Genomic DNA, 25,108 nt, shown 5'->3' with positions numbered 1-25,108 from the left:
AACCACTTCTGAGTATTCCTGGCCTAAGAAAACCCTCCCTACAAAATCTGTAGCCTCACTATAAGTCAAAGGGCTACTTGAAGGCAGATACACATATACATAAATAGAATTCAAACATATAGCTGTGTTAGTCTGTAGAATCAGTATGTAGAGAGATCTTACAGCACCTTTGAAACTCACTGAAAGAAAGAAGCAGCATGAGCTTTCCTAGGCTTCTGTCTACTTCCACTCCACCAAATGCATCTGAGGAAGTAGACTTAAATCTAGGAAAGCTCATGCTGCCAACTTGTTTCTTTAGTTAGTCTCAAAGGTGCTACACGATCTTTCTAAATATACAGAGATAGTTAAGTGTACTTAACTAAGAGGCCTAAATACCCTAAAAGGCATCAGATGCCTTCTGATTTTGGAAGCTAAGCAGGGCCAGCCTTGGTTAGTACTTGGATGGAAGACCACCAAAGAATACCAGGTGCTGTATTTCCTGGGAAGGAACTGGCAAAACCACCTCTGGGGATTCCTTGCTTGAGAGATCCTCATGAAATTCATGGGGACTGCAGAGAGGGGGATAGCCAGCGTCCCATGGCAGGGAGTTCCATCGTCCCCAGCCCTGTCTCACATTCCCCCTGGGCATGGACATGGCCGGGAGAGGATGCCAGGTCCATAGGAAGGCCTCTTCAAAGGTTTCAGATTCAGGATACCTGTGGTGAGGATTGCACTTCATCAGACAGGTGGGACCAAAGGGTCTGTACTTCTAGATCGCTGCTAAATGTTCCACACAGAATATTTTCAGGTGTAAGGAAAAGAGTTCTAGGATCGTGAAATCCTGATATTTAACCAACTGCTATCTAACTTAGAGGCCCTTCATGTATCCTGTCTGCTTTAACTGCCATGGCTCAGCGCTATGGGATCCTGGGATTTTCATTTTGGGAGATATTTAGCCGTCTCTGTCAGAGAGCTCTGGTGCCACAGCAAACTACAAATCCCAACATCCCATAGGACGGAGCCATGACAATTAAAGCTGTGTCAAACTGCATTGTTTTTGCAGTACAGGTTAGACCTAAGCCATCCCTCATAGAGCTTGATTGTTTCCTGATTGCCCTCCTTCGTGGTGCCTGAAAGAATGATGCCACCTGCATCCGGATGCCCACACACCCTCTGATGGAATTGGACTGGTTAGTGGCAGTTGAGGAAGAGGGGAGGGATCTTATTAGTTGTGGTTCAGGGTCTCAAGAATCCCTTAGGGGAGGCTCACTTGACTTTTGTGACTCTGCAACTCTGTTGTCTTTTTGAAATGTCAGGTATTGTTTGCTGTGTTGCCATCTTTCTGGTCTACAAAGCCACATTCTACTAACTGTTTGAATTTTGTAAGCTGCCCTAAAGATTGCTTTCAACTGGGAAGGCTACATATTTTAAATGCCATGAATTGGTATTTTAAAATATTTTAAACACTAAATCAGCACAGAGGAGAAATGGGTGGAGTGGGGTCTCAACGGGAAGGTGGCTGAAGGTAAGAAACAAGGGATGTCATTCCTTGCCTCCAAACTGCCTTAGCCTGCATCTAGACTGCAGAAATAATGCAGTTTGACACTTTGCTATGGCTCAGTGCTATGGAATCTTGGGATTTGTAGTTTGTTGTGGCACCAGAGTTCTCTGACTGAGAAAACTAAATATCTTACAAAACTACGAATTCCAGAATTTCATAACATTAAGCTATAGCAGTTAAAACAATGTCAACTGCATTATTTCTGCAGTGCAGATGCAGACCCAAATAGTCCCCTGTAGTTGTTCCAGAGTCAATTTCTCTTCCTGCAAGTGGAAGGAAACTTGAATTATTCCCGTTTTGGATTTCTCATCCCCCATTTCTCATAATACTGTGCATTTCTGAGATGGGGAGTGTCACAGGCGAAATTTTTCCTCCCCTCTTCTGCATTTGGAATCTGCCTAACTCCATAGGACTCAGTTCATCAAACACACACAGGTGCCTTTTTTCTGCAGGAGCAGAAAAGGATGCCGGAGAAATAAAAATAGGGGAGTTGACGGTTATTTTGACTATTATTTATTCATCACCCACATCAAGGAGCAAATAAAAGAGGCCAAACCTATAAGGCAGGAGTGAAGTTTAATTTGGTATACACTTCCCATCATCCCCAGGGGCCATGCTTTCTGGAGGTGATGGAGATTGTGGTTTTGAAACCCTGGCAGGGAATGCAGGGGAGGCTGGTGTTGGACATAGGTGGATGTTGGTCTTGGGGAATCATTTACAAATTTGGGCTGCCAGCGAATCGGGGAAACTGTTCCTTCCTCAACTGACTGGGGGTCTCAGATGTGTATGCCCTACTTTGCTTGTGTGTTTCATAGGTGGGTGTGGCACTTGAACATATTTGCACTTGCAACATAGCCTATCCTGCCGGGCCCTTTCCAAAGAGGAGGTTAAGAGGTGATATGACAGCTCTGTTTAAATATTGGGAATGTCATATTGAGGATGGAGCAAGTTTGTTTTCTGCTGCTCCAGAGAATAGGACCTGGAGCAGTGGATGCAAGGTACAGGAAAAGAGATTCCACCTAAACATCAGGAAGAAATTCCTGACAGTAGTAACTGTTCAACAATGCAACACAGTCCCTTGGAGAGTGGTGGAGTCTCCTTTGAAAGTCTTTAAACAGATGCTGGATAGCCATCTCTCGGGGGGGGGGGGGGGCGTTTTGATTTTGTGTTTCTGCATGGCAGAAAGGAATTGGACTGGATCACCCTTGTGTTCTCTTCCAACTCTGTGATTCTATGATTCTGTGACGGCTTGGTGGATCCTGGTGCTGATTCTTTGCTCTCTGTTTTTCAGGCAAAGAGGAAAAGGAGGAGAACCATTACAACTCTTTGAAAATGGAGGCAAGTACTCTGCTTCCCGGCAGGCCCCTTTCTCTGGTCATGTCTCGTACCCACTCCCCACTTTCCCTAGCCCCTAAAAGTGTACATGTTCAGGACAGGAGTTAAAGGGGAAAACATGTGAAAAACACCTTCCTGTGTACCCTAGAATTTCTCACTCTCTCTTAAACAACTCACCTGGAATATTGTGTCCAGTTTTGGGCACCACAATTCAAAAAGGACATTGAGAAACTGGAGCCATGTGTCCAAAGGAGGGTGACTAAAATGGTGAAGGGTCTGGAAACCATGAAGCCCTATGAGGAACGACTTAGGGAGCTGGGGATGTTTAGCCTGGAGAAGAGACGGTTAAGAGGTGATATGATAGCCCTGTTTAAATATTTGAAAGGATGTCATATTGAGGAGGGAGCAAGCTTGTTTTCTGCTGCTCCAGAGAACAGGACCCAGAACAATGGATGCAAGCTCCAAGAAAAGAGATTCCACCTCAACATTAGGAAGAACTTCCTGAGAGTCAGGGCTGTTTGACAGTGGAACACACTCCTTCCTCGGAGTGTAGTGGAGTCTCCTTCCTTGGAGGTCTTTAAGTAGAGGCTGGATGGCCATCTGCTGGAGATGCTTTGATTTGGATTTCTTGCATGGCAGGGGGTTGGACTGGATCAGGGCCCTTGCGGTCTCTTCCAACTCTATGATTCTATGAACTCCATTTTTATCAATATACTTGCCAAAATGGCGACTGGAAGTAACATTGTGCTTTTGGCCACATACCAGCATGTTTTATTGCCATGTAGGCTGCTATTTGGCTGAAAGTGGAGGCATTTTTGAATGCCATTAGGCAGGTGTAGCTCACAAGGTGGATCTGTGGGAATCATCCCCAGGATTTTGCTCACTCTCTCATAGGATAACAGAACTGGTCTGCCTTAAGAACCTCTGAGGACTTTGGCCACCGTGAGGAGTGCCCAGAGAGACCATATTGACACTTGTGTGTGTCTGCACCTGTTTTACTCTTGGTAAATAGAGGAGGGGAATCAAGCCTAAATGGCTGCCCATGACTTACAACCTCTGGCACTCATTCTGGGCTTGTTGTTGTGTTCATTGGCAAGTGAGGGGCTTCTGCTTAGCAAGGATGAGCCCAGACCACCATTGATAGGAATAGGAAAGGACTTAAATTTATTTACAGCTGAATAGGTCAAAGTTGTAGCTATGGGGGGTCGGGAGAGAGAAATGAGGGAATTGCCCTTCCCAAATGAGACCCAGTCATGACGTTTCCCTTCAATCCCCAAATTTCTAGTGATACAGAGAGTGAGACAATGAAAGTTGTTCCCATTAGCTCTCCCATTAGCTGTGTTTGCAGTCACTCAGTTGCTCTGTTGTTGTTGTTGTTGTTGTGTGCCTTCAACTCATTTCTGATTTAATGCGATCTTAAGTCAAAGCTATCAGGGGGGCTTTCTTGGCAAGATTTGTTCAGAAGAGGTTTGCCATTGCCTTCTTCTGAGGCTGAGAGTGTGCGACTTGCCCAAAGTCACCCAGTGGGTTTCATGGCCAAGCGAGGGATTGAACCCTGATCTCTGGAATCCTAGTCCAACATTCCAACCACTACATATTGCTGGCTGTGCCTACCCCTTTTCTTTGGGTGCCTAAAATATGTTTCTAAAGGCTCAGCTGACTTTTTTAGGTTACAGCAATACAGTTGTCCCTCCACATTCAGGCTTTGACTTTTGCGGTTTTGATTATTTGTGTTTTTGATCAATATGTCCTCTAGGAATCTCTAGGTCCTCCAGCACAACTCTGCCAGAAGTTAACCATAGAGTTGTGTTGGAGAACCTAGAACTTCCTGGAGAAAACACTTCTCTGGGCATTTGTAGGTCCTCCAGCATGATTCTATGATACACTTCTGGCAGATGTAGGCCATAGAGTTGCTCTGGAGAACCTGCAAATTCCTAGAGAGGTGTTCTTTTAGATAAAAATAATAGCATTATTTTTAGTTGCAGTTTTTCCACATTCATGGGGTTCCTTCACCTCTAACCCCAGCCAATGTGGAGGGACCACTGTACTAGAAATTTGAAGACTGAAGGAAATTTTCATGGGGGGGGGGGGCAGAATTCTTATTTAAGGGGGATGGAGTGCTTTCATTTTGCCCCTTCCCATAGCTACATTTTTGTCTGCAGCATAAGCCAAGATCCAGGCATCCGTCAAACTGCCTGCCAGCCAGCAGCAACCTGTTGCTGCCTGCAGGAAGGCATGGAATGACGGATGTGGGAATCTCCTCGGGTGTGCATTCCCTTACCACCTAGGAGTGAACCAGAACCAGCTATGTGGGGCATGACCTAGTTGCCTACACCCACAAAGTACCTTGAGGAGACCCCCCCCCCCATACAAGTTAACATGGACACATAGGCTCTGGGCCCAAGCTCTGCCTGACCTCCATGCCAACATTGCTCAGAACTGTGATGCACAATCATCTGTAGAAAAACCCCAAAGCTGAGAGATGGTGGATAGCGGTGAGGTGGACCTAAGCTGACAAAAAGCAGCATATGTGGGCTGGGAGTGGACCTGAGTGAAGCCTTCATTTGCTCTTGAGCCTCACCCCCTGCCAGTCAACCATGTTGCTTCTGATTGGCTGGCCTTCACCCTCTGTCATAGAAACCAGAAAAACCATATGGACTTTTGGGAATGACAAGTGGCCCTAGCACTTGATATGTGATGTCTCTCCTCACTTGGTCTGGAGTCACAATCTGCACATTGACACTCCCTGTGAGTTGGGAAAGGCATTTAGGCACCCATTCCTTAAGTCTAAGCCAGTTAACTGTGAAATAGGGAGAGGCCTGAGTCTACACTGTACATCTACACTGTAGACATAATGCAGTTTGACACCATACTTAAGTGCTGTAATTCCATCCTATGGATTCCTAGGATTTGTAGGTTTTTCAAGGTCTCTAGCCTTCTCTGCCAAAGAGTGCTGTTATCTCACCAAACTCCAAATCCTAGGATTCTGTCGGATGGAGCCATGGCAGTTAAAGTGGTGTCATACTGCATTATCTCTACAATGTAGATGCATTCTCAGAGAGTGGGCAGATAATAAAGTCAAAGAACCCCACCCCTACCCAGCAGAAAAGTGTTTGGATACTTTCAGAAAACGATATCCGTTTATTTGAAGCATATATCGTTCACCTCTTGACACCAGAGCCCCCAAGGCAATGTACAAAAGATAAAAAACATTTACGATATTAAATATATCAGTAAAAGACTTTTGAAAAAGAGGCTAACGAACTTAGAGTGAGAGCAGCCAGCCCCTGGGTTTATGGACCCAAGGCTTTGTGAAAAAATACAGTCTTAGTTGCCTTGGATAGAATCACAGAATCATAGGGTGGGAAGAGACCCCAAGGGCCATCCAGCCCAACCCCATTCTGCCATGCAGGAAATCCAGGTCAAAGCATCCCCGACAGATGGCAATCCAGCCTCCATTTGAAGACCTCTAAGGAAGGAGACTCCACTACACTCCAAGGGAGTTTGTTCCACTGTCGAACAGCCCTTTCTCTCAGGAAGATCCTCCTAATGTTGAGGTGGATTCTCTTTTCCTGGAGCTTGCATCCATTGCATCCAAGCTACATAATGGGATTGGTTCCTTGACAGGAGTGCCATTGCAGAGGAGACTCTGCCATGCGTACCCACCAACCTTTCCTTGTAGGGTCGTGGGACATTTGAAACAGAGAGTGTCATGTTTTCCCCATTGGTAAATATGGAAGGGGAAGGGATGTGAGCCACCTGCCCTTGAGAGACACTCCACTCTGTCCCTGGTTGCCACACCAAAGCTGGCTAGAAGCCATTGGTGCTTCCTCATCATCCACCCAGCAGCCATACCAGCTTTGTTGTTGTTGTCTGCCTTCAAGTCATTCTGTCTTATGGTGACCTTAAGGCAAACCAAACCTACCACAGGGGTTTTCTTGGCAAGATTTTTCCCAGAGGGGGCTTGATTTGGCCTTTCTCTGAGGCTGAGAGAGTATGATTTGCCTCTGATCACCCTGTGGATTCAGTGGTCAAGCAGGGATTTGAGCCCTGGCCTCTTGGAGTATTAGGCCAACACTCAAACCACAACACCAGACTGATTGTCTAAAGGTGTTGTTACTGGCTGTGGCAACCTTCTCCTAAGGCTGCTTTGCCTGATTCCTTCAGAGGGGGTGAGCCATTGCTTTCCTCTGAGACTGAGTGTGACTTGGGCCCAGGTCATTCAGTGGGTTTCCATCATTCAAATCCTGGTCTCCAGGGTCCAGCACTTAAACCACTGCACCACGCTGGATCCCTTTTAAAAAGGAAAAACATCACGCTCGTTTGATTGAAGAGCTCTTTCCTCTAAGCTCAATCCTGCAAGCAAGGATATTCCTTCCAACTCTTAATACTACTATGGAGGGTCTGTGTACAGCTGGATGCCCCTTAGCCTGCTGGTTGAGTTCACTGTTAGCTTGGGGTGCCTGCTGGACCAAGACTACAACTTTCTTTCCCCCACTGACTAGGAAAATGGGCGTCATACCATGCCATGCTTAGGATTACTTGGGATGTAGTCATCCTCTTGCTCAGCTTTCCTCATGGTGTAATTGATGCCACTCCCCCAAGAGTGTTTGAAGCATGTGGGATGCCAAAATCTCTTCATACTGGGGCTCTTTCACACTACACAACACTTACTACACTGTCAAAGGGGACTCCCATTCCCTGTAACTCTGGGAGAAGGAAGAAGACCAGGCCTGGTGAATCAGGGATCCAACTTTATCTTTAGGGAAAGAAAGAAAGAAAGAAAAAAATGCAGTCTGTCTCCCTCCCTGACAGACAGACAGATGATTCCAATTTAACCTGGGATTTGAAGTTTGGAAGGGCATTTGGAATTCTCAGCAGAGACCTCCAGTGCCTCAGCAAACTACAAATCAAAAGATTCCATAAGATGCTGCCATGGCAGTTAAAGAGGAATAATAGTGTTATAATTACAGAGTGTGAAAGGGGCCCTGGAAGAACCAACCTGATGTTATTGTTTCTGTGTTTGAAGAGGCCCTAAGCTGAAAGCACAGGCGCATGTCGCCTCCTGAGGAACCCATCTCCAGTGGTGAAATTTGAACACGGGACTGTGTTGTTTGGCTTCAGGCACTAAGCTACTTCAGGGGTATATCCAGGCATGCATACTTTACAGCACTTTCATCCCACTTTAACTGCCATCACACCATGTCCTGTGGAATCCTGGGATTTATTGTTTAGTGAAAGAGAATGCGGAATTCCTGCTAGGAAGCTTTTCTGGGCCTGTAATTCAGGGACATGGATGAGGACTCTCTAGCAGGAAATTCTGTGTCATTCTGTGTCATTTTAAATCAGTTTTTCCACCTATATCCAATGAGCTCAAGTCAGCCCACAGTATAGTCACTTTGAACAGTTTCAAAACACTTTGAAACAGAGAGACCAAAAATGTATTAAACCAGCCTGTCAAGTTATGGCAAGACAGTTTACAATCTAGTTAAACCATTTCTTAAAGCCTGTTGGAAATAGAAACTTTTTCAGTTGCCAGAAGAAGGACTGTAAGGAGGGGGCCATCCTCGCCTCCCAAGGGAAGGAGCTCCAAAGCTTGAGAGCAGGCACCAAGAAGGCCTGGCTCCCATGTTTCCACCAGGTGACTGGGAAGGTAGTGAGACAGAGAGAAATCTTAGAGTTTGGGTAGGCTCATATGGGGAGTCATAGTTTTGTACAATCCTCTTTGAGGAAGGAGCCGAATGTAAGGCAATGCGCCCAATTTTGCTCCTCTTAGGTGAAGTCTGACTTCTCTCTGGCAAAACTGGCCTCCTCCTTGCCACAGCGGTGGAGACACCTGTCCCTCCAGCCCTCCTATTCCTCACCCACCCTCTCTTTCTCCTCTCTCTGCCTGCAGGGATCCCGCGGACGCCTGCGTGGCGGTCTGGGCTGCGAGTCGAGCCTTCGCCCCCGGCCGATGCCCCGCCTGACCTTCCAGGCCGGGGACCCCTACTACATCAGCAAGCGGAAGCGGGACGAGTGGCTGGCCCGGTGGAAGAGGGAGGTGAGGGGGCCGCCAAGGCAGAACTCTTCAGGAGGGGAGCTGGGAGTTGTGGGGAGGCTGGTAGAGGGTCCTGGTGTCCCATCCCAGCCATCACCGGGCCTTGGGTTGCTGCCTGGGCTCGCCTCTGCATTCTCTCTCTGAGTAATAATAATAATAATAACATAGCAGTAACTGTTTTTATTATACCATAAACTGCCATATTTCCTGGAGAGGAAACGTCCAGCTCAGTGAGGGAAGCCATTTAGGTTCTTCCTCAGTGACAGTTTCTCTGATTCCATGTTGAGGGAACTGCAGTATAATAATAAGAAAAAGAAGGAGGGCACAATGTATCTATACCCTCTTCTCTAGGGAGAGTCAAGTGGGTTAACATTGGTTTGTGAACTCTGGAGGGCTTCTGGGAAGGCACAAATTTGACTGCCAAATGAGTACCAATTTTGCAAGACCGAGTCATACTCTCCATGTTTTCCGGCCTGATACAGGGGAGGCTGTCAGTCCACTTTTTTGGGCTGTGTGTGTGTGTGCAATGGACACCGGGAATTGTAGTCAAGCGAGAAGGAGGATGAGGGATCAACACAGAGATATGGTTGCCAAAAGCTGCTTGGAGAAGGAGTTTCTGGTCTGATACAGGAAGTCATTTTTGTCCTTCCCTAGATCACAGTTTCTGCCATTCTGCATGGACCAAGAGAGCGTTCCTGGGAAGGTAGAAGGTAGCATGGCTGTGGGTGGAAATTGTGGAGGATGTCTTTGCGAGGCGAGAGTGAAGTGTGGCGGTGGAGGTGGGTCCATCCTGCACAGTTGGGTCAGGTCTGGGTAGCATTGCTCCTGTGCGCTCAGTGACGAAGACATGAACAGGATTGTCTTTTGGCGGGTGTCTTTCGGAAGGGACTGGTGATGCCCGTCACCCCAGAGGGTACAGCTGGCGGGTGAAGAAGGCCAGTGGGTGATCGGTGAGTGCTGCATGAGTGGGTCAGGGACTGCGCTCCAGCCTTTGGTGTGAACTTTAAAGAAGCTATCCCACTGAATAAGAGCTGTTATGCCCATTTAGGTTTTTGTTTTTTCAATATTTTTATTACAACAACATAAATAACGTTAACAACAACACAAATATCCTACGTCTCTATATATCTGTATATTTGTTGTCGCACTAAACTGCAGGTCTATCTTATTAAAATTACTAAATTATATATACTAAAATGACAAAATGACTAAATTACATATACTAAAACAAATATATGGAAGGTTTTAACCAACAAAAGACGGAGGAATTATGGTTTCCCATTCAGGGTTAAGGATGACAAATAAACCTTTGTCCCTGAAATAGGGACAGCCCCTTTAAAGTTCACACTAAAAGTCAGAGTGGATTCACCACCTTCCACTGATACGGGAGCCACCAGTGGTCACTGCCCCACCCCTCGCCTAAACTCTAGCCATGGTGAGGTGGATGATGGGAATCCAGGTTTGGCTGGCTTTGGTAAAATGCAAACAGAACCCTGCATTTCCAGTTGGATCCTTCAGGGTGTGTGAATGCAGGAAGAATTTGGGGGGAAGAAATGTGGAGTGCAGGCATTCTTTTAAAGCCCCCCTCCCAATTTTTGTGCTTCTATTCACCACAAGGAGCTGGCCATGTGGACCATGGAAGGAGCAACACCCACCCACCACCACCCCTCCTCAAAACTAAGACCTTTTCCTGCCCAGGCTGGAAGAATTGGGGATGGGGGCTCTTTATGTTCTCTGAATGGGAAATGGTGAGTGTTTTTGAAAAAGCCAGAGCCCTTATCCCCTTTCAGTTTTTTAAGAGGCAAATGTCTTGTCCTCTAAAAACCAGCAAAGGTAGGCTTGGTAGATGGAAGTCTTTAAGCAGAGAATTATTGTGAGTTCCTGCATGGCAGAAGGGGGTTGGACTGGATCAGGGCCCTTCTTGGGATCTCTTCCAACTCTAGGATTCCATGATTCTGTGGAGAGAGAAGCCAAAATGGAGGGAACCTGAGCTGGAGGTGGGGACAAGATATTTCCAGGCTGTAGACTGGTGGTGTGTGTGTGCAAAAAGAAGGCATTGCCTTCCCAAATCAGAATTCTGTCCCCCTAAAGAAATTTTCCTTCAGCCCCCAAATTTCTAGCATTGCAGCAACTGAAAACTTCAATTATGTTTCCAGAAATTCAGTTTAAGCATCCAAAGAAAGGGGAGTAGGCAATGTGAACAAGGGAGTCTCGACGTAGCAAATATATATATATAATAGAGTTCTTGGCATGAATGATTTTCCGCGTCCCACTCTCTGCAACGTTAGAAATTTGGCAATTGAAGGAAAAATACATCTGGGGAAACCGAATCCTATTTGGAGGGTGTTGCCTTCATTTTGACACCCCCCCCCCCCATTAAGTACAATCCTGTCAGTTTGTCTCATCTCTGCACCAGCACCCCAAAAATTGCCAGAGGAGGTGATGAAACACAAGCAGATGCCTGCAAATATTGATAAATTGTGTAAATCTACTTCAGTCTTTCTTGATGAAGGACCTAAGCTATTTTAAAACACACACCAGGTTGACTTGTTTAATGTTTTCTCTGTCCTTCACACCTGCTGGTTCCTCTGAAAGCAGTTAAACCCAGCCCTTGGCTATAAGGAATTCCCCATCCAGTTGACAATGGAATGAGTTCATACTCTGATCTCCCTCCACCCCACAACAATTTTGCAGATTACAAGCTTGAATTTGATCTCTGCCAAACTGCTGGGGAGAAGCCTATCTGAGCAACAGCAGGGCTTTCGGTTCTCAGGCTGGGTGACGAGACGTCCTCCTTTTCCAGGACATGTCCTTACATTTCAGCCTTCTGTCCAGGAGGAATTCCAAAATGTCCTCCATTTTGGGCATGACTAAGAAGCATGAATTTATATTTATATTAGCTTTTCTTTGGTCATGTTGTATATTTTTCTTGGATGGCCATACATTTTATGGTGCCTTGTCCTCCTCTGTGGTTAGGAGACCTCAAGGCTAGGTACCTCTACCTTGGGTCCTATTTTGGGGGAAGTTGGGGCGGGTTTACAAATGAAATAAAGAAAGGAAATGAAATGAAATTGAACAGAGAGCCTCTATGGCAAATGGGTTCCCAGGACTCAGGGCTTGGTCCTTCTTTTTCTGACCCCAGGGTAAGGAGGAGGAATCTCACAGCAAGAGTGCTGCCTTTAATGGAGTGTGTGTATGTTTCTTATTTGTCTCACTTTATTTTTTTTTTAATTTGAATGACATACTCTGTGCAGCTATAGTGGGTGTTTAATGAATCGTGCATAAGGACATCACACTGTGACATCCCATGATCTGCTCCCAGGTCTCAGGTCTTAGCCTTGAAATCTCAGGGCCTGCAATAGTCCTGACTTGTCAACCCTAGTCAATGCCAGGTTCTGCCTTGCTTGCTGGCCAGAGGAGTGGCACATGTTCCCTTCGCTGCCCCATTGTACGCATGTGCACACACATAATGTCTGTCTGTGTTGATGAGGTGCAGCCTCAAACCCTTCTCTGGCCCCTTTCCTGAGTGAACTGTGGTCCTGAGCCAGTGCCCGGGTGCCTTCTATTTGTTTCTAATTTATGGCATGCCCAAAGCTCAGTACCCACCACTTGGTGGAGCGGGCTCAGCTCAGACTTACTCCCCATTGCCACCTGAAGAAACCAGTTAGCATGACCTCCCCAGCCCACCCCCAAAAGCCAGGAAGTGAAGAATGCAAAAGCCTCACCTCCTAATGACATTAGAGTTGTTGTTGTTGTTGTTTGGTGCCTTCTAATTGTTTCTGACTTATGACAACCCTAAGGTGAACCTCTCTCAGGGTTTTCTTGACAAGGTTTGTTCAGAGAGGGTTTGCCTTTCCCTTCCTCTGAGGCTGAGAGAGTATGACTTACCCAAGATCACACAAGTGACTAGGACTCTGAAGACCAGGGTTCGAATCCCCACTCAGCCATGGAAAGCCACTAGCAAAGGCAAATTCCCTATTCCCTCTGGGGTTAGTAGTACGGAGAAAGACTAGTGCCATCGGGCTGAGAATTCAAAGTCCCTCACAAAACCACAAATCCCACAGGATGGAGGCATGGCAGTTAATTGTGGTGTCCCTCAAGGCGCCATCCTGTCCCTGATGCTATTTAACATTTATATGAAGCCGCTGGGAGGAATCACTTGTGGATATGGGGCTGGGTGTTATCAGTATGCTGATGACACCCAAATATATTTCTCCATGTCCTGGTCATCAGCAACAACGACAGATGGCATCTCTCCCCTCAACCAGTGTCTTCAGGCAGTAATGGATTGGATGAGGGAAAACAAGCTCAAGTTGAATCCAGACAAAATGGAGGTACTTAGGATAGGGGCCCCCTAACCAGGTATTGGGCTGCAACCTCCAGTCCTAGAGGGGCTCACACTCTCCTCAAAGGACTGTGTTTGCAGGCTGGGGATGCTTCTTGACCCGTCGCTTCAGATGAGGAATCAGGTGAATGCGACGGTCAAGAGCGCCTGTCATCAGCTTCAGCTGATACGCCAGCTGTGCCCTTTCCTGGAACAGGGTGACCTTGAAACTGTAGTACATGCGCTGGTAACCTCAAGACTTGATTTTTGCAATGCGTTCTACATGGGGCTACCCGGAAACCGGAAACTCCAGTTGGTACAGAATATGGCAGCCAGGTGGGTCACAGGAACAGCAAGGAGTGACCATATAACACCAATACTGAAGTCACTCCACTGGCTGCCTATTAGTTTCTGGGCACAGCACAAGGTGTTGGTATCACCTTTAAAGCCCTACATGGCTTGGGCCCAACCTATCTAAGGGATCGCCTGCTTCCATACATTCAGGTGCTCTGGGAAGACTCTACCACAGCCCTTAAAGACCAGGTTGACGGTGACCTCCCAGAGGACATTTTCTGCAGCTGCTCGCAATTTATGGAATGGCCTGCCGGATGAGATCCACCAAATTACCAATCTAGAGACCTTCAAAAAAGCCATTAAGATGGGTCTCTTCTGGCAGGCCTTCCTAGAATAAAATACTCGGCCACAAATAAGACTTCCCATTTATCAAATTCTGCCCATGGTTAGTGTTTGGATTAATTGGATATTAGCATGTTAGTTTTAATCTTATATTGTTTAATCTTGTTTTAAGGGGGGTACTATGTATATATGGATGTACTTTAGGTTGTACGCCGCTTTGATTGCCTGGCAAAAAGTGGAATAGAAATGAAAAAATTATTTATTTATGATATTTATTATAAGGGTGTTGGGTGAAAGGGCCTCTGAACTATTCACAAACAATTATTGTTAAATTGTTAAAAATAGAGTGTTCTGCAAGATGCAGGGTGAGAAGGGGAGGCTTTTGGGTACCCAGCAGTGGGCTAAGTCTTATCTTGGTGTGCACTTAAATGCAACCCATCAGTTGCTTTCCTGTTGTTGTTGTTGCTGTTGTTAATGTTAATATTTACTTATATCCCGCCTTCCTCCCAGTATAGGGGCTCAGGGCAGCTACCAACAAATTTAAAACAGTACAATTTAAACATTTCCAGTTCGTCTTCCTGTCTGCTGTTGCAGAGCTGATATGTTTCCTCCTCCCTACTTTTCCAACTGCGTCAAAATTCTAAGGCAAAAGAGGAAGGGGGAAAAATCAAAGTTCTGTAGTCCAGACATTTGTGGCATGATTTAAAACTTAAGGTGTGCACCATAAATTTAGTTTATGTTTGGTGTAGGTGATGTCTTTTCTAATTTGGGGCCTGGCAGTTTGAGTCAGTTGGACCCCTGAGTGGTGGCTTGCGATAGAGATCTCTTCAGTGGGGTGGGGCCCGTTCCCAGCCCTTTTTGATTCCTTCCGCGCAATCCCAAAATCTTATGGTGTCAGGCTGTTTTCTTCTGCAAGAAGACCTGCCTGCACCAGTTCCCCAAAGCAGAGGTAATCTTTGCAAGAAGGGCTTTGCAGATTTCTCAGGTAGGTTCCGGGGGGAAGAGGAGGAAATGGAGTCATTTCCCAGGTGTGAACCTGCAGACCAGTTCTCCTGTGCCTTAGGCAACCAGGCAAAGGTGGAAGACAGCATGGATGCAGTCACTTAGTTTCTCTTTCCTGGAGAGTGCTATGATGGTTGGACTGGGTGACTCTTGAGATCCCTTCTCTGGGATTCTCTGACTTCTGGTTACAACAGAGGTCTGGCAAGGCTCTTGATGCACAAACTGGCAAGGTTTTCTCAGCACCTTCTTTGCTTCAGTCTTCTCAGAAAAGGAAAAGGATGCTCAACCTGAGGAAAATGGAGCAGAGGACAAAATAGGGGGAATTCAGCACAGAATAAGTAAAGAGATAGTACAGGAATATCTGGTTAATCTAAATGAACTTAAGTCTCCAGGACCAGATGAACTACATTCAAGGATATTAAAAGAGATGGAAAATGTAATATCTGAGCCATTGGCAATAATAATCTTTGGGAACTCTTGGAGAACAGGAGAAGTCCCAGCAGAATGGAGGAGGGCAAACAGTGTCCCCATCTTCAAAAAGGGGGAAGAAGAGGATCCCAACTATTATCCTCCAGTTAGTCTGACATCAATCCCAGGAAAGATTCTGCAGCAGATGGATCATTAAACAGAGAGTCTGTGAACATCTAGAAGGCAATGCCATCATCACAGAAAGTCAACATGGGTTTCAGAGAAAGAAGTCATGCCAGACAAACCTTATCTCTTTCTTTGATAAAATGACCATCTTGGTAGATGAAGGGAATGCTGTGGATATAGTAGATCTGGATTTCAGTAATGCCTTTGACAAGGTTTCCCATGACATTCTTGCAAGCAAGCTTGTAAAATGTGGGATAGACAAGGCAACTGTTATATGGATTTGTCATTGGTTGACCGGCCGAAGCCAAAGGGGGCTCAACAATGGCTCCTTTTCATCCTGGAGAGAAGTGTCCAGTGGGGCTCTGTCCTGGGCCCAGTGTTATTCAACATCTTGATCAATGACTTGGATGAAAGAATAGGGGGCATATTTATCAAATTTGCAGATGACACCAAATTAGGAGGAATAGCTAATACTCCAGAGGACAGGATCAAAATTCAAAATAACCTGAATGGACAAAAAAGTTGGGCCACAGCTAAAAAAATGAATTCCAACATGGAGAAATATTAGGTACTGCACTTAAGGCAGAAAAAATGAAATGCACAGATATAGGATGGGTGTCACCTGGCTGAATGAAACTACATGTGAAAGGGATCCAGGAATCCAAGTAGACCACAAGTTGAACTTGGGTCAACAATGTGACATTGAGAAATTGGAGTTTCCAAAGGGGGGGTGACTAAAATGGTGAAGGACCTGGAAACCATGAAGCCCTATGAGGAACGACTTAGGGAGCTGGGTGTGTTTAGCCTGGAGAAGAAAAGGTTAAGAGGTGATATGATAGCCCAGTTTAAGTATTTGAAGGGATGTCATATGGAGGAGGGAGGAAGATGGTTTTCTACTGCTCCAGAGAACAGGAGACAATGGAGCAATGGATGCAAGCTCCAGGAAAAAAGATTCCAGCTTAACATTAGGAGGAACTTCCTGACAGTAAGGGTTGTTGGACAGAGGAACACACTCCTTTCTCGGAGATTGTGGTGGAGTCTCCTTCTTTAGAAGTCTTTAAACAGAGGATTGATGGCCATCTCTCACAGGAGATGCTTTGGTTGAGAGCTTCTGCATGGCAGAATGGGGTTGGACTGGAACAGGGCCCTTGGGGTCTCTTCCAACTCTAGGATTCTATGATTCTACACTTAGTCCTTCTAGCTCAGTATTGTCTCTCCTCTGATTGGTCCACAGTGCTGTCAGTCTCCTGTGGTGATGTTGGTGTCTTCCTATCACTTGCTACCTGATCATTTTGACCCATGAAGGGGCAGAGATACCATATCAGATCTCGCCTCAGCCAAGTTTGGCCCTGGGGTTGCATGGGATGTCCGTTTCAGGGGCCTGGACATTTGTTTTTGCCCTTGGTGACACTGGGATAGGCAGGACCAGGGGTGTGACTTGTGCAGATGTTCCTTTTGAATCTTCATGCTATTTCTCCTGCCTACCTGAAACCAAAAACGGGCAAGGGATCCTGTGTTGGTACATTGTGGAGAGCAGATCACTTGCAGGTTCATAATTTGCCCAGGAGAAAGATCTGCATGCTTGAGCCAAGGTGCTAGTGTGCGCTCACTTGGAAATCTTTAGCTTTCTCCTTGTGTGTGGATGCCCATACATTTTCCAGCAGGGATAGACATACAGACAGCAGAAAACCTGGTGTCTTTTTCCTTGAACTTTGAAGGAGTTGAGGGGAATATTTGCTAACTCCACTAGCAGGAGAACTTGCACCCAGTCCACAGACATGCATTGATGCACCAACTATATCACCCAACCTGTAGGAGATGGTAAGGTTTCTGGAACAAGTCCTCTGATGAACATTTCAGGGCATTAGGTACTTTCAGCATGGAGAAGAGAAGACTGGGCTCTTGACTGTTGCAAGCTGTGCCTTCTCAGGAGGAGATGTGAGAGCAGTGCAAGCCAATGTGTGCAGAGAGGAGCTGTCCTTCGAAAGGCAGGGCTTCCCAGACCATCTGATAGTGCTGCTGATGAGAGAAAATTGACCCTTTCCCCCAATGCTCCTAGGACCAGTATCAGATTTCTGCCCATTGGCTGCAGTTATTTCCTTTTTTTGCTGGGATCTCTGCAGGGACTGGCAGGTGGTGGCATGTGCACCAGTACCCAGCTCATAGACCATCAGTTTATATAGCACTGGCATTAAACCCAAGTGGTGTCTTAGGAAGCCTCAGTGGATTGCATCTGGGAGCCTGTTCAGGGGTGACATGATATAAACATAAGGCAGTATAGCCACGTTGGAGTTTTGCTCTGATCATGTTAAGTTGTATGCTTGGCATTATGGTCTGCCAACATTGTAGTGTGTCAGTGTTACCCTACGTTGGCATGTTACACTTTGCTGATGTTATACTGGATTGCACTATTTCACAGTCGTTCACACTGCAGGTGTTGCACAATGAGTCTGTAGTGTTCACACCAATAGGATTCCAGACAGAGTACATCACTGCACCTTAAAATGTGTGTGGCTGTTTTGAAAACAGTGTTTGCAGGAGGTTGCGCAAACTGCCCAGCACACACACACACACACACACACACACACGCTTCCCTCCTCCATCTCTCTATCCTCAGCCAAGCAGTGACTGTGCACTTGGCGTTAATGGTTGCTGTTTATGCCCAGTGTTCACCTGATTCCAGCTGCTGGGGTTTTGTCCTCAGGCAGAGCTAAAATTGGACCTCTGCAGGAGAGGCACCAGCGCACTGCAGCTCCCCTCCAGCCTTTGGGAAAAGCCGTTTGCCAGGCCTTGCGTTTGGCTCCCATCCTCCTCTGCTTATTCATCAGACTCCATAAAAGAAACCCTTCTTTTGGCCTTATCTCCTCAGAGGTTGTTGTTGGTTTTTTAACCTTCTTTGTTTATCTGTCAGCCTACATCATCTTTTGAGAAAATGCCTCCTGAAGGGGTTTCATGGGCAAAGTTTTTAAAACAATAAAATAATGCAATTGAAATAGCAGAAGAATATATTTAAAAAGCAACAACGGCGAATTCCAATTGAATATATAAAGCTGGGTTGTTTGGTCTTTTAAATCTGGTGGTCAAAGTATGGCACAACAGATGCTATTGAAGTGTAATTTCAGGCATTCTTTGCTCTGCTAACCAAGGCTGATGGGAACTGTAGTTCACTTAACAACAAGAGGGCTGCGTTTTACCTATCCCTGATTTAAAAGTGGACTGGAATATCCAGGGCCATTGGAAACTCAGAAGGGAGCCCTGCACACATCCTGAGGAAGGGAATTCCACAAGGATGGAGCCACCATGGAAAAGGCCCTGCATGCCCACCAGCTTCATTCCTTTTGGGGAGACACATGGAACAAGGCTTTTGTGTCTGATTTTTGAAACTGGGCTGATGAGGTACAAGAAGTCCTTGAAATAGTTGAGTCCTGAGCCCACACAGTTTTGTGCATGTCTGTGTCTGTAGACACATGTGTGCCTGCTTGCCTTCAAATTGTGCAGGATTTGGAAGGGAAAAGCCATTCGAGGGGATGCATCCTGAGAGATTATTATGGGAGTGAAAGGCCTTAGGTCAGAGCGGAGGAGCCTGTTTTAGGACAGTGTGTTTGAAAAAATTGCAGGCAGTGGAATAAATTTAGAGCCCTCAGCAGGAGCAACATTTATTAAGGAAGTACATTTTTGGATAACAATATCCTGATCCTTTCTAAATTAATCTAAAAGAGAAGTGGAAGAGAGGAGTAGAAAGCTCACTCTAGGCCAGTTCTTTCTCTTTTACAGCAAGGTGCCATCTCTTAATTCACTCTGACGGAAGTAGACAATGTACTTAGGGTGGAAAAATGAAATGCCTAGATATAGGATGGGGGACATCTACCTTAAGCAGATTTATACGTGTGAAAGGGATCTAGGAGTCCTAGTAGACCATAAGTTGAACATGAGTCAACAGTGTGATGCGGCAGCTAAAAAGGCCAATACAATAGAACTATAGAATCTAAATCAGTTGTCCCCAAACTGCCCTTTAAGAGATTTTGGACTAACTTCCAGAAGTCTCAACCATGTTGGCTCATATTCTGGGAGCTGAAGTCCAAAATCCCTTAAAGAGCACAGCTTGGGGGCCAGTGGTCTAGACCAGGGGTCGGCAACCTCCGGCCCGCGGGCCGGATGCGGCCCGCGGAGGCCTGGCAGCCGGCCCCTGCCTCCTGTTGCCGCTGCCGCCGCCGCGACCACCCGTTGTGGCTTTTCGCCGCTCTAGGCGCCGCCATTTTGGTCGGCAAAATGGTGGCGCCCATAGCCCCAGAGGCCGCTCTGGGCGTCGCCATTTTTTCGCCCAAAATGGCGGCGAAGTCTTGTGCGAACTTGCCGCCATTTTGGGCGAAAAAATGGCGATGCCCAGAGCGGCCTCTGGGGCTATGGGCGCCGCCATTTTGCCGCCCAAAATGGCGGTGCCCAGAGCGGCGAAAAGCTGCGATGGGCGGCCGCAGCGGCAGCGGCGGCGGGCCTTTAAGAGGCCCGCTGCTGTCCCTGGGGCCCTCCAGTAGGGCTCCGAGGGCGGCAGGGGGCCTCTGGGGGGCCTGCTGCCATCCCTGGGGCCCTCCAGGAGGGCTCCGAGGGCGGCAGGGGGCCTCTGGGGGGCCCTTTGCCATCCCTGGAGCCCTCCAGTAGGGCTCCGAGGGCGGCTGGGGGCCTCTGGGGGCCCTTTGCCATCCCTGGGGCCCTCCAGGAGGGCTCTGAGGGACGGCAGGGGGCCTCTGGGGGCCCTTTGCCATCGCTGGGGCCCTCCAGGAGGGCTCCGACGGCGGCAGGGGGCCTCTGGGAGGCCTGGTGCCGTCGCTGGGGCCCTCCAGGGGGCCCTCCAGCGCTGGTGGCCCCCACCAGCTTTTTTGCCGGTCTCTGACGGGGCCTGGGGCCCCGTCAGGGGCCAGCAAAGATGGGGAGGCCTGGCCCCCGAAGGGTGGAAGCTCCGCCCCCAGCATGCAGCCCCGCCCCTGAGGGTGGAAGCTTCACCCCCGGCACACGGCCCCGCCACGGAGGGTGGAAGCTCCACCCCCGCATGTGGCCCCACCCCGGAGGGTTGAAGCTCCACCCCCGGCTTCGGCCCCCCCAGTTGCCTGAGGGACACCAACCCGGCCCCCGGCTCAAAAAGGTTGCCTACCCCTGGTCTAGACCAAGGGAAGTAATAGTGCCACTCTATTCTGCTCTGGTCTGGCCCCACCTGGAATAATCCTGTGTCCTGTTCTGGGCCCAACAATTCAAGAAGGATGTTGAGAAACCGGAGCGTGTCCAAAGGAGGGTCACCAAAATGGTGAAGGGTTTGGAAACCATGAAGGCCTACAAAGAGAGACTCAGGGAGCTGGGTAAGTTTAGCCTGGAGCAATGGATGCAAACTGCAGGGAAAGAGATTCCGCTTAAACATTACAAAGAACTTCCTGACAGTAAGACTGTTTTGACAATGGAACACACTCCTCCTTCGGAGTGTAGTGGAGTCTCCTTCCTTGGAGGTCTTTAGACAGAGGCTGGATGGCCATTTGTCCCAGGGAGTGCTTTGATTGTGAGTTCCTGCATGGCAGGATGGGGTTGGACTGGATGGCCCTTCTTGGGGTCTCTTCCAGCTCTGTGATTCTTTGACTCTTGGGTGTACCTTCTAACTCTGGGATTCTACAAAAGGCACAAGCTGACACTGAGTTGCACTGCAGTGCATGTGCACAGCCATCCCTAAAATGTCATACAATCTTTCTTTTGCTATCCCCAAATTGTCTTCTGTTTCTGTTAATTTGATTGATTTGAATTGATTTATATCCCCAAGGTGATTTGAGAACCTTGGAAGATCCTCATGCCTCTCTCCAGTCCAGCGTTCCCCCAGTGGTCCACCCAGTTGCAAGACGTGAGACAGACAAAAGCACTGTCCATCTCATAATATCTGGAGGCTTCTGGCAACCCCCCCATCCACTCTCTAGCATCCCCCCCTCCCTCCCCGAATGCCACTTCAGTCTGTTTTTCCTTCTTACACATATGCCTGGCATTGCATCGTTGCATTTGTTGAAGAGAATGGGATTGATGGGAGAGGCCTGTTGTTACGGACAAATCTTGGCCTGAAATAAGGCGGCAGCTAAGGTGACCTTCCTTCTTCCAGCATGCATTGCTGCGCTATGAAACACTCTGTCCCTGCAGGCCTGTTTGGGGCAAGTCAAGCGGCCTTTGCATCTCATAGTAATGGCTGGGGCGGCAAGGAGGGGTGGAGTTTGCCATGGCTTCTTGCCAAACCAGCAGCCCCTGACCAAGACTCTGGGGTGAATTCAGGCTGCCTCTCAGGCTTAGGCTTGGTGTGGCTTTGTCCTCTGTGCTTGTCTCCGCCAAGGGGTCCAGATGACTGCTCCTGATGTGAAACCAGCGGCCAGGATTAGAATCCAGGTTGGGGTTCTACATTGTGGGTGTGCCTTCAAGTTGCCTGTTGAATTTCACAGGGTTTCCTTGGGCCAGGATTACTCAGAAGGGGGTTGCCATTGCTTTCTTCAGAAGTGTAACCCACAGCAGTGCTTCTCTGGCTATCTCAAGTGGAAATGGTTATTTTTCCCTATTATGCCAGGGACTGGCACATTATTTCTGCCCCTTGACTACAATTCTTTCTTTCCTGGAACATTGCCGGGCGAATTACCAGGAACTGGGACCCAGCCACCGTTTTGAGTAGCACTGGCCTACAGCACTTGGTACTTGTTGGCAGTCCCCTATCTAGGTACTAAGAAGGTGTGAGCCTGTTTGACTTTCAAGATTAGGCGGGTGTTGGTGAGGTGCTCATACCCTGCGACATATTGGCCACACGTGTGCTGCAAACAAACTCTGGTTGGCACAAATCCACAAACACGCTTCACAGATGCTTCGAACTTTACTTAACAGAATTCACAGGTTCCCACCATCACCCAAATAAACTTTACAGTCAAAGTCAGTCTCTAGTTTCTTCACTGAGATTCCTCTTCGTCCTCTCCCTTCCAACTGGACCACTTCTCTAGTTTCTGTTTCTTCCTTGCCTCTCTTGCCGAGCCTCGGACCCTGCTCCCACTGTTCGGCCATTGAATCCTACCACTCTCCTTGCAGCATTCCTTCCTCCTTTTGGCACCACTCTCCTCTTTGGAGATACCTAAAGTCTCCTTCCTCTTTAGGGTCAAACAGCTTTACCCCTAGGAGTGGCCCAACTGTTAACAAACCAGGCTTCTCTTGCCAAGTCCCTGGATGTCTTTCTCGTCCAGGACTCCTAATTACAGTACCTTCTCTATCCCTGTCCCGACTGCCTCTTTGTGTCCATCTCTTCCGCCTCTCGCCCTTCTCCCCGCGTTCTCCTCTCCCTCACCTTTTATCCCCTAGGTCCACAGCCCTTCCTCCCGGGCCTCGCCCGGGTCCTCTCTCCTGTTGCAGTTCTGCCCCATCAACCCTCTCCTTGCCCTCCCCTCCCTGACTACAGCGGGATCCTGGGCCTTCAGGGTTTGCGAGGTATAACACTACTCATGGAGCTACACAGAGCTCTCACTACACCACCCTTCTGCTAAATATTGACATTGTGCAACCTGTTCATGTGTCTTCTGCTGCTTGGCCCCTTGTGCCATGGGGATTAATGCGCAGGAAATGTTTGCAATTCTAATGCATCCAGAAGTGTATTGAAGTCACAGAAGAAGAGTTACCCACCATCCAGGAGTGCACAACTGCATGGCTCGAATCTCATTGGTTAGTCCCAAGTTAGTCCCAAGTGGAGTAGACCCATTCAGTCAGTTGTTGAGACAAGATATAGATAAATCCCATTGATTCAGTGGACCTAGCCAAGGGTGCATCTACACTGTAGAAACAATGCAGTTTGACACCACTTTAACTCCCATGGCGCCATCCTACAGCATTCTGGGATTTGTAGCTTTGCGAGGCAACAACACCCTTTGGCAGAGAAGGATAAAAGGCCTTGTAAAACTGCAGGTGCCAAGATTCCTTTGGATAGAGCTACAGCACTTGAAGTGCTGTCAACATTTCTGCAGTGTGGATGCACCCCAAGTTGGAACTTACAATAGGATTTCGACATAGTTTGGTTCATTCAAACCAGAGTAGAGTAGGTGAAGGAGCCCTGGTAGTGCCGTGGTTAAATGCCGGTCCTGCAGCCACAAGGTTGTGAGTTTCATCCCAGCCAGTGCTCTAGGGTCCACTCAGCCTGGCATCCTTCTGTAGGTTGATAAAATGAGTCCCCAGCTTGTTGGGGGCAATTGGCTTACACATTGTAAACTACTTTTACAATGTGTAAAGTGCACTGGTAAGCGGTATAGAAATGTAATTGCTATTGCTGTAGTAGACCCAATCAATCAGTTGTTGAATGGTCATTACTCAAGCCATGAGTAAATCTGCACTTCGCTTGGAGTCTTATTTGGGAGAAAAGTGGGGTAAATAAACAACAGGAAGATTCATGAGACTGGTGAGAAACGGTTGTACTTGTGCACCCTCCTTTTATGCAACCATGAATTTGAATGCCTCTGTTGCACAAGGTCGAAGAAGGTACAGCCACAGGTGTAAGAGAACATACACAGGTATAGGGCACCAGTGCTTTCCCAGACCATGTTGTCTTACTTTGCTTTCTCACACGCTGTCCTTGGGAGCTATTGAGGGGTTTCTGTGGCACTTTGTGGGTCTCAAGATGACGCAGTTGTCCAGCCCTTGCTACCTAATATTTTGCATCTTATTTTCCTCTCAGACGGCTTCTGCACCGCAGTGTTGATGCAGTTTGACACCGCTTTCACTGCCATGGCTCAATGCTGTGGGATTCTGTGATCTGTAGTTTTGTGAGGTATTTAGCCTTCTCTGTCACCTCTGGTGCCACAACAAACTACAAATCTCAGGATTCAGTAGGACACAGCTATGATGGCTAAAGCAGGGTCAAATTGCATTAATTCTGCAGTGTAGAAGCAGCCTCTCATGAAGGTCAAACTTTCCTTTTTGTTTTTAAAAATGGCGCAAACTCCAAAGCCTTGGCATCTTTAGTGCTATTTTTTTTTCCTTTTAGTAAAGGTAGAATTTTCATGTGGCATCAGAAATAGGAACTTACAACAATTTAGCTTGGGAAGGGTACCATTCTGTGGCCTCTGGTTTTTTGTTTCCTTGACCCGTTTATTGTCACTAAAACATTTTCTGGCTGGATTCTGGAGTGTTATAACACTACCGAGGGATGTAATGTGCTTACCTGACAATGCAAGAATGGACTCCACTTTGCTGATAACAGTGAAACTGGCTTTGGCAAGAAGGTTTTTTAAAAATTCTTCAAACTGAGCATTTTTGTACCATTGTTTTCACATATATCTTAAATCCCATTAAAATCCCACAACGCAGAAATTAACATTGCAGCATAATGGTGGTTCCTGTCTTTTACAACTGTCAGCCTGAGGGCAGGGAACTATCCAACCTGTAAGCTGTTCTGAGAACCTTTGTGGATGAAGAGCGGGGTATAAACATGATAAATAGATAAAACCATTCCTTTTTTCCTGGGGCGGGGATGGAAGTTACTCTGACCTAGCTGTGTTGTAATACTAATTTTTGTTTTTTGGAGTTACAGTGTTGTAACACAATAGCAGGATATTGCTAGTCTTTTAAACAAATGTTTCAGTCACCACCATTTTGTGGCTGT

At 47.3% G+C, this 25,108-nt stretch overlaps 1 protein-coding gene across 9 annotated transcripts in view; it reads left to right on the top strand.

The window, feature by feature from the left end:
- The window catches only part of LOC149310305 (DNA (cytosine-5)-methyltransferase 3A), a 153,030-nt gene that overhangs the window by 55,585 nt on the left and 72,337 nt on the right, over nucleotides 1–25,108 (top strand). For 8 of the 9 annotated variants that reach the window (XM_089528680.1, XM_089528681.1, XM_089528679.1 and 5 more), the window contains 2 exons: nucleotides 2,832–2,878; nucleotides 8,772–8,918. In XM_089528680.1, coding sequence (XP_089384806.1) covers nucleotides 2,832–2,878; nucleotides 8,772–8,918 — 194 coding nt within the window. Of the gene's footprint in view, nucleotides 1–2,831; nucleotides 2,879–8,771; nucleotides 8,919–10,518; nucleotides 10,664–25,108 lie in introns of those variants that run through there. The other variant, XM_089528688.1, reaches the window with a different exon arrangement.

This window comes from Sceloporus occidentalis, unplaced genomic scaffold (assembly GCF_023333645.1).
Source record: "Sceloporus occidentalis isolate IW3139 unplaced genomic scaffold, rSceOcc1.0.p SCAF_6, whole genome shotgun sequence".
Lineage (NCBI taxonomy): Eukaryota > Metazoa > Chordata > Lepidosauria > Squamata > Phrynosomatidae > Sceloporus > Sceloporus occidentalis.
The sequence above is the reverse complement of the archived record's forward strand: the minus strand, read 5'-3'. Positions and strand labels throughout refer to the sequence as shown.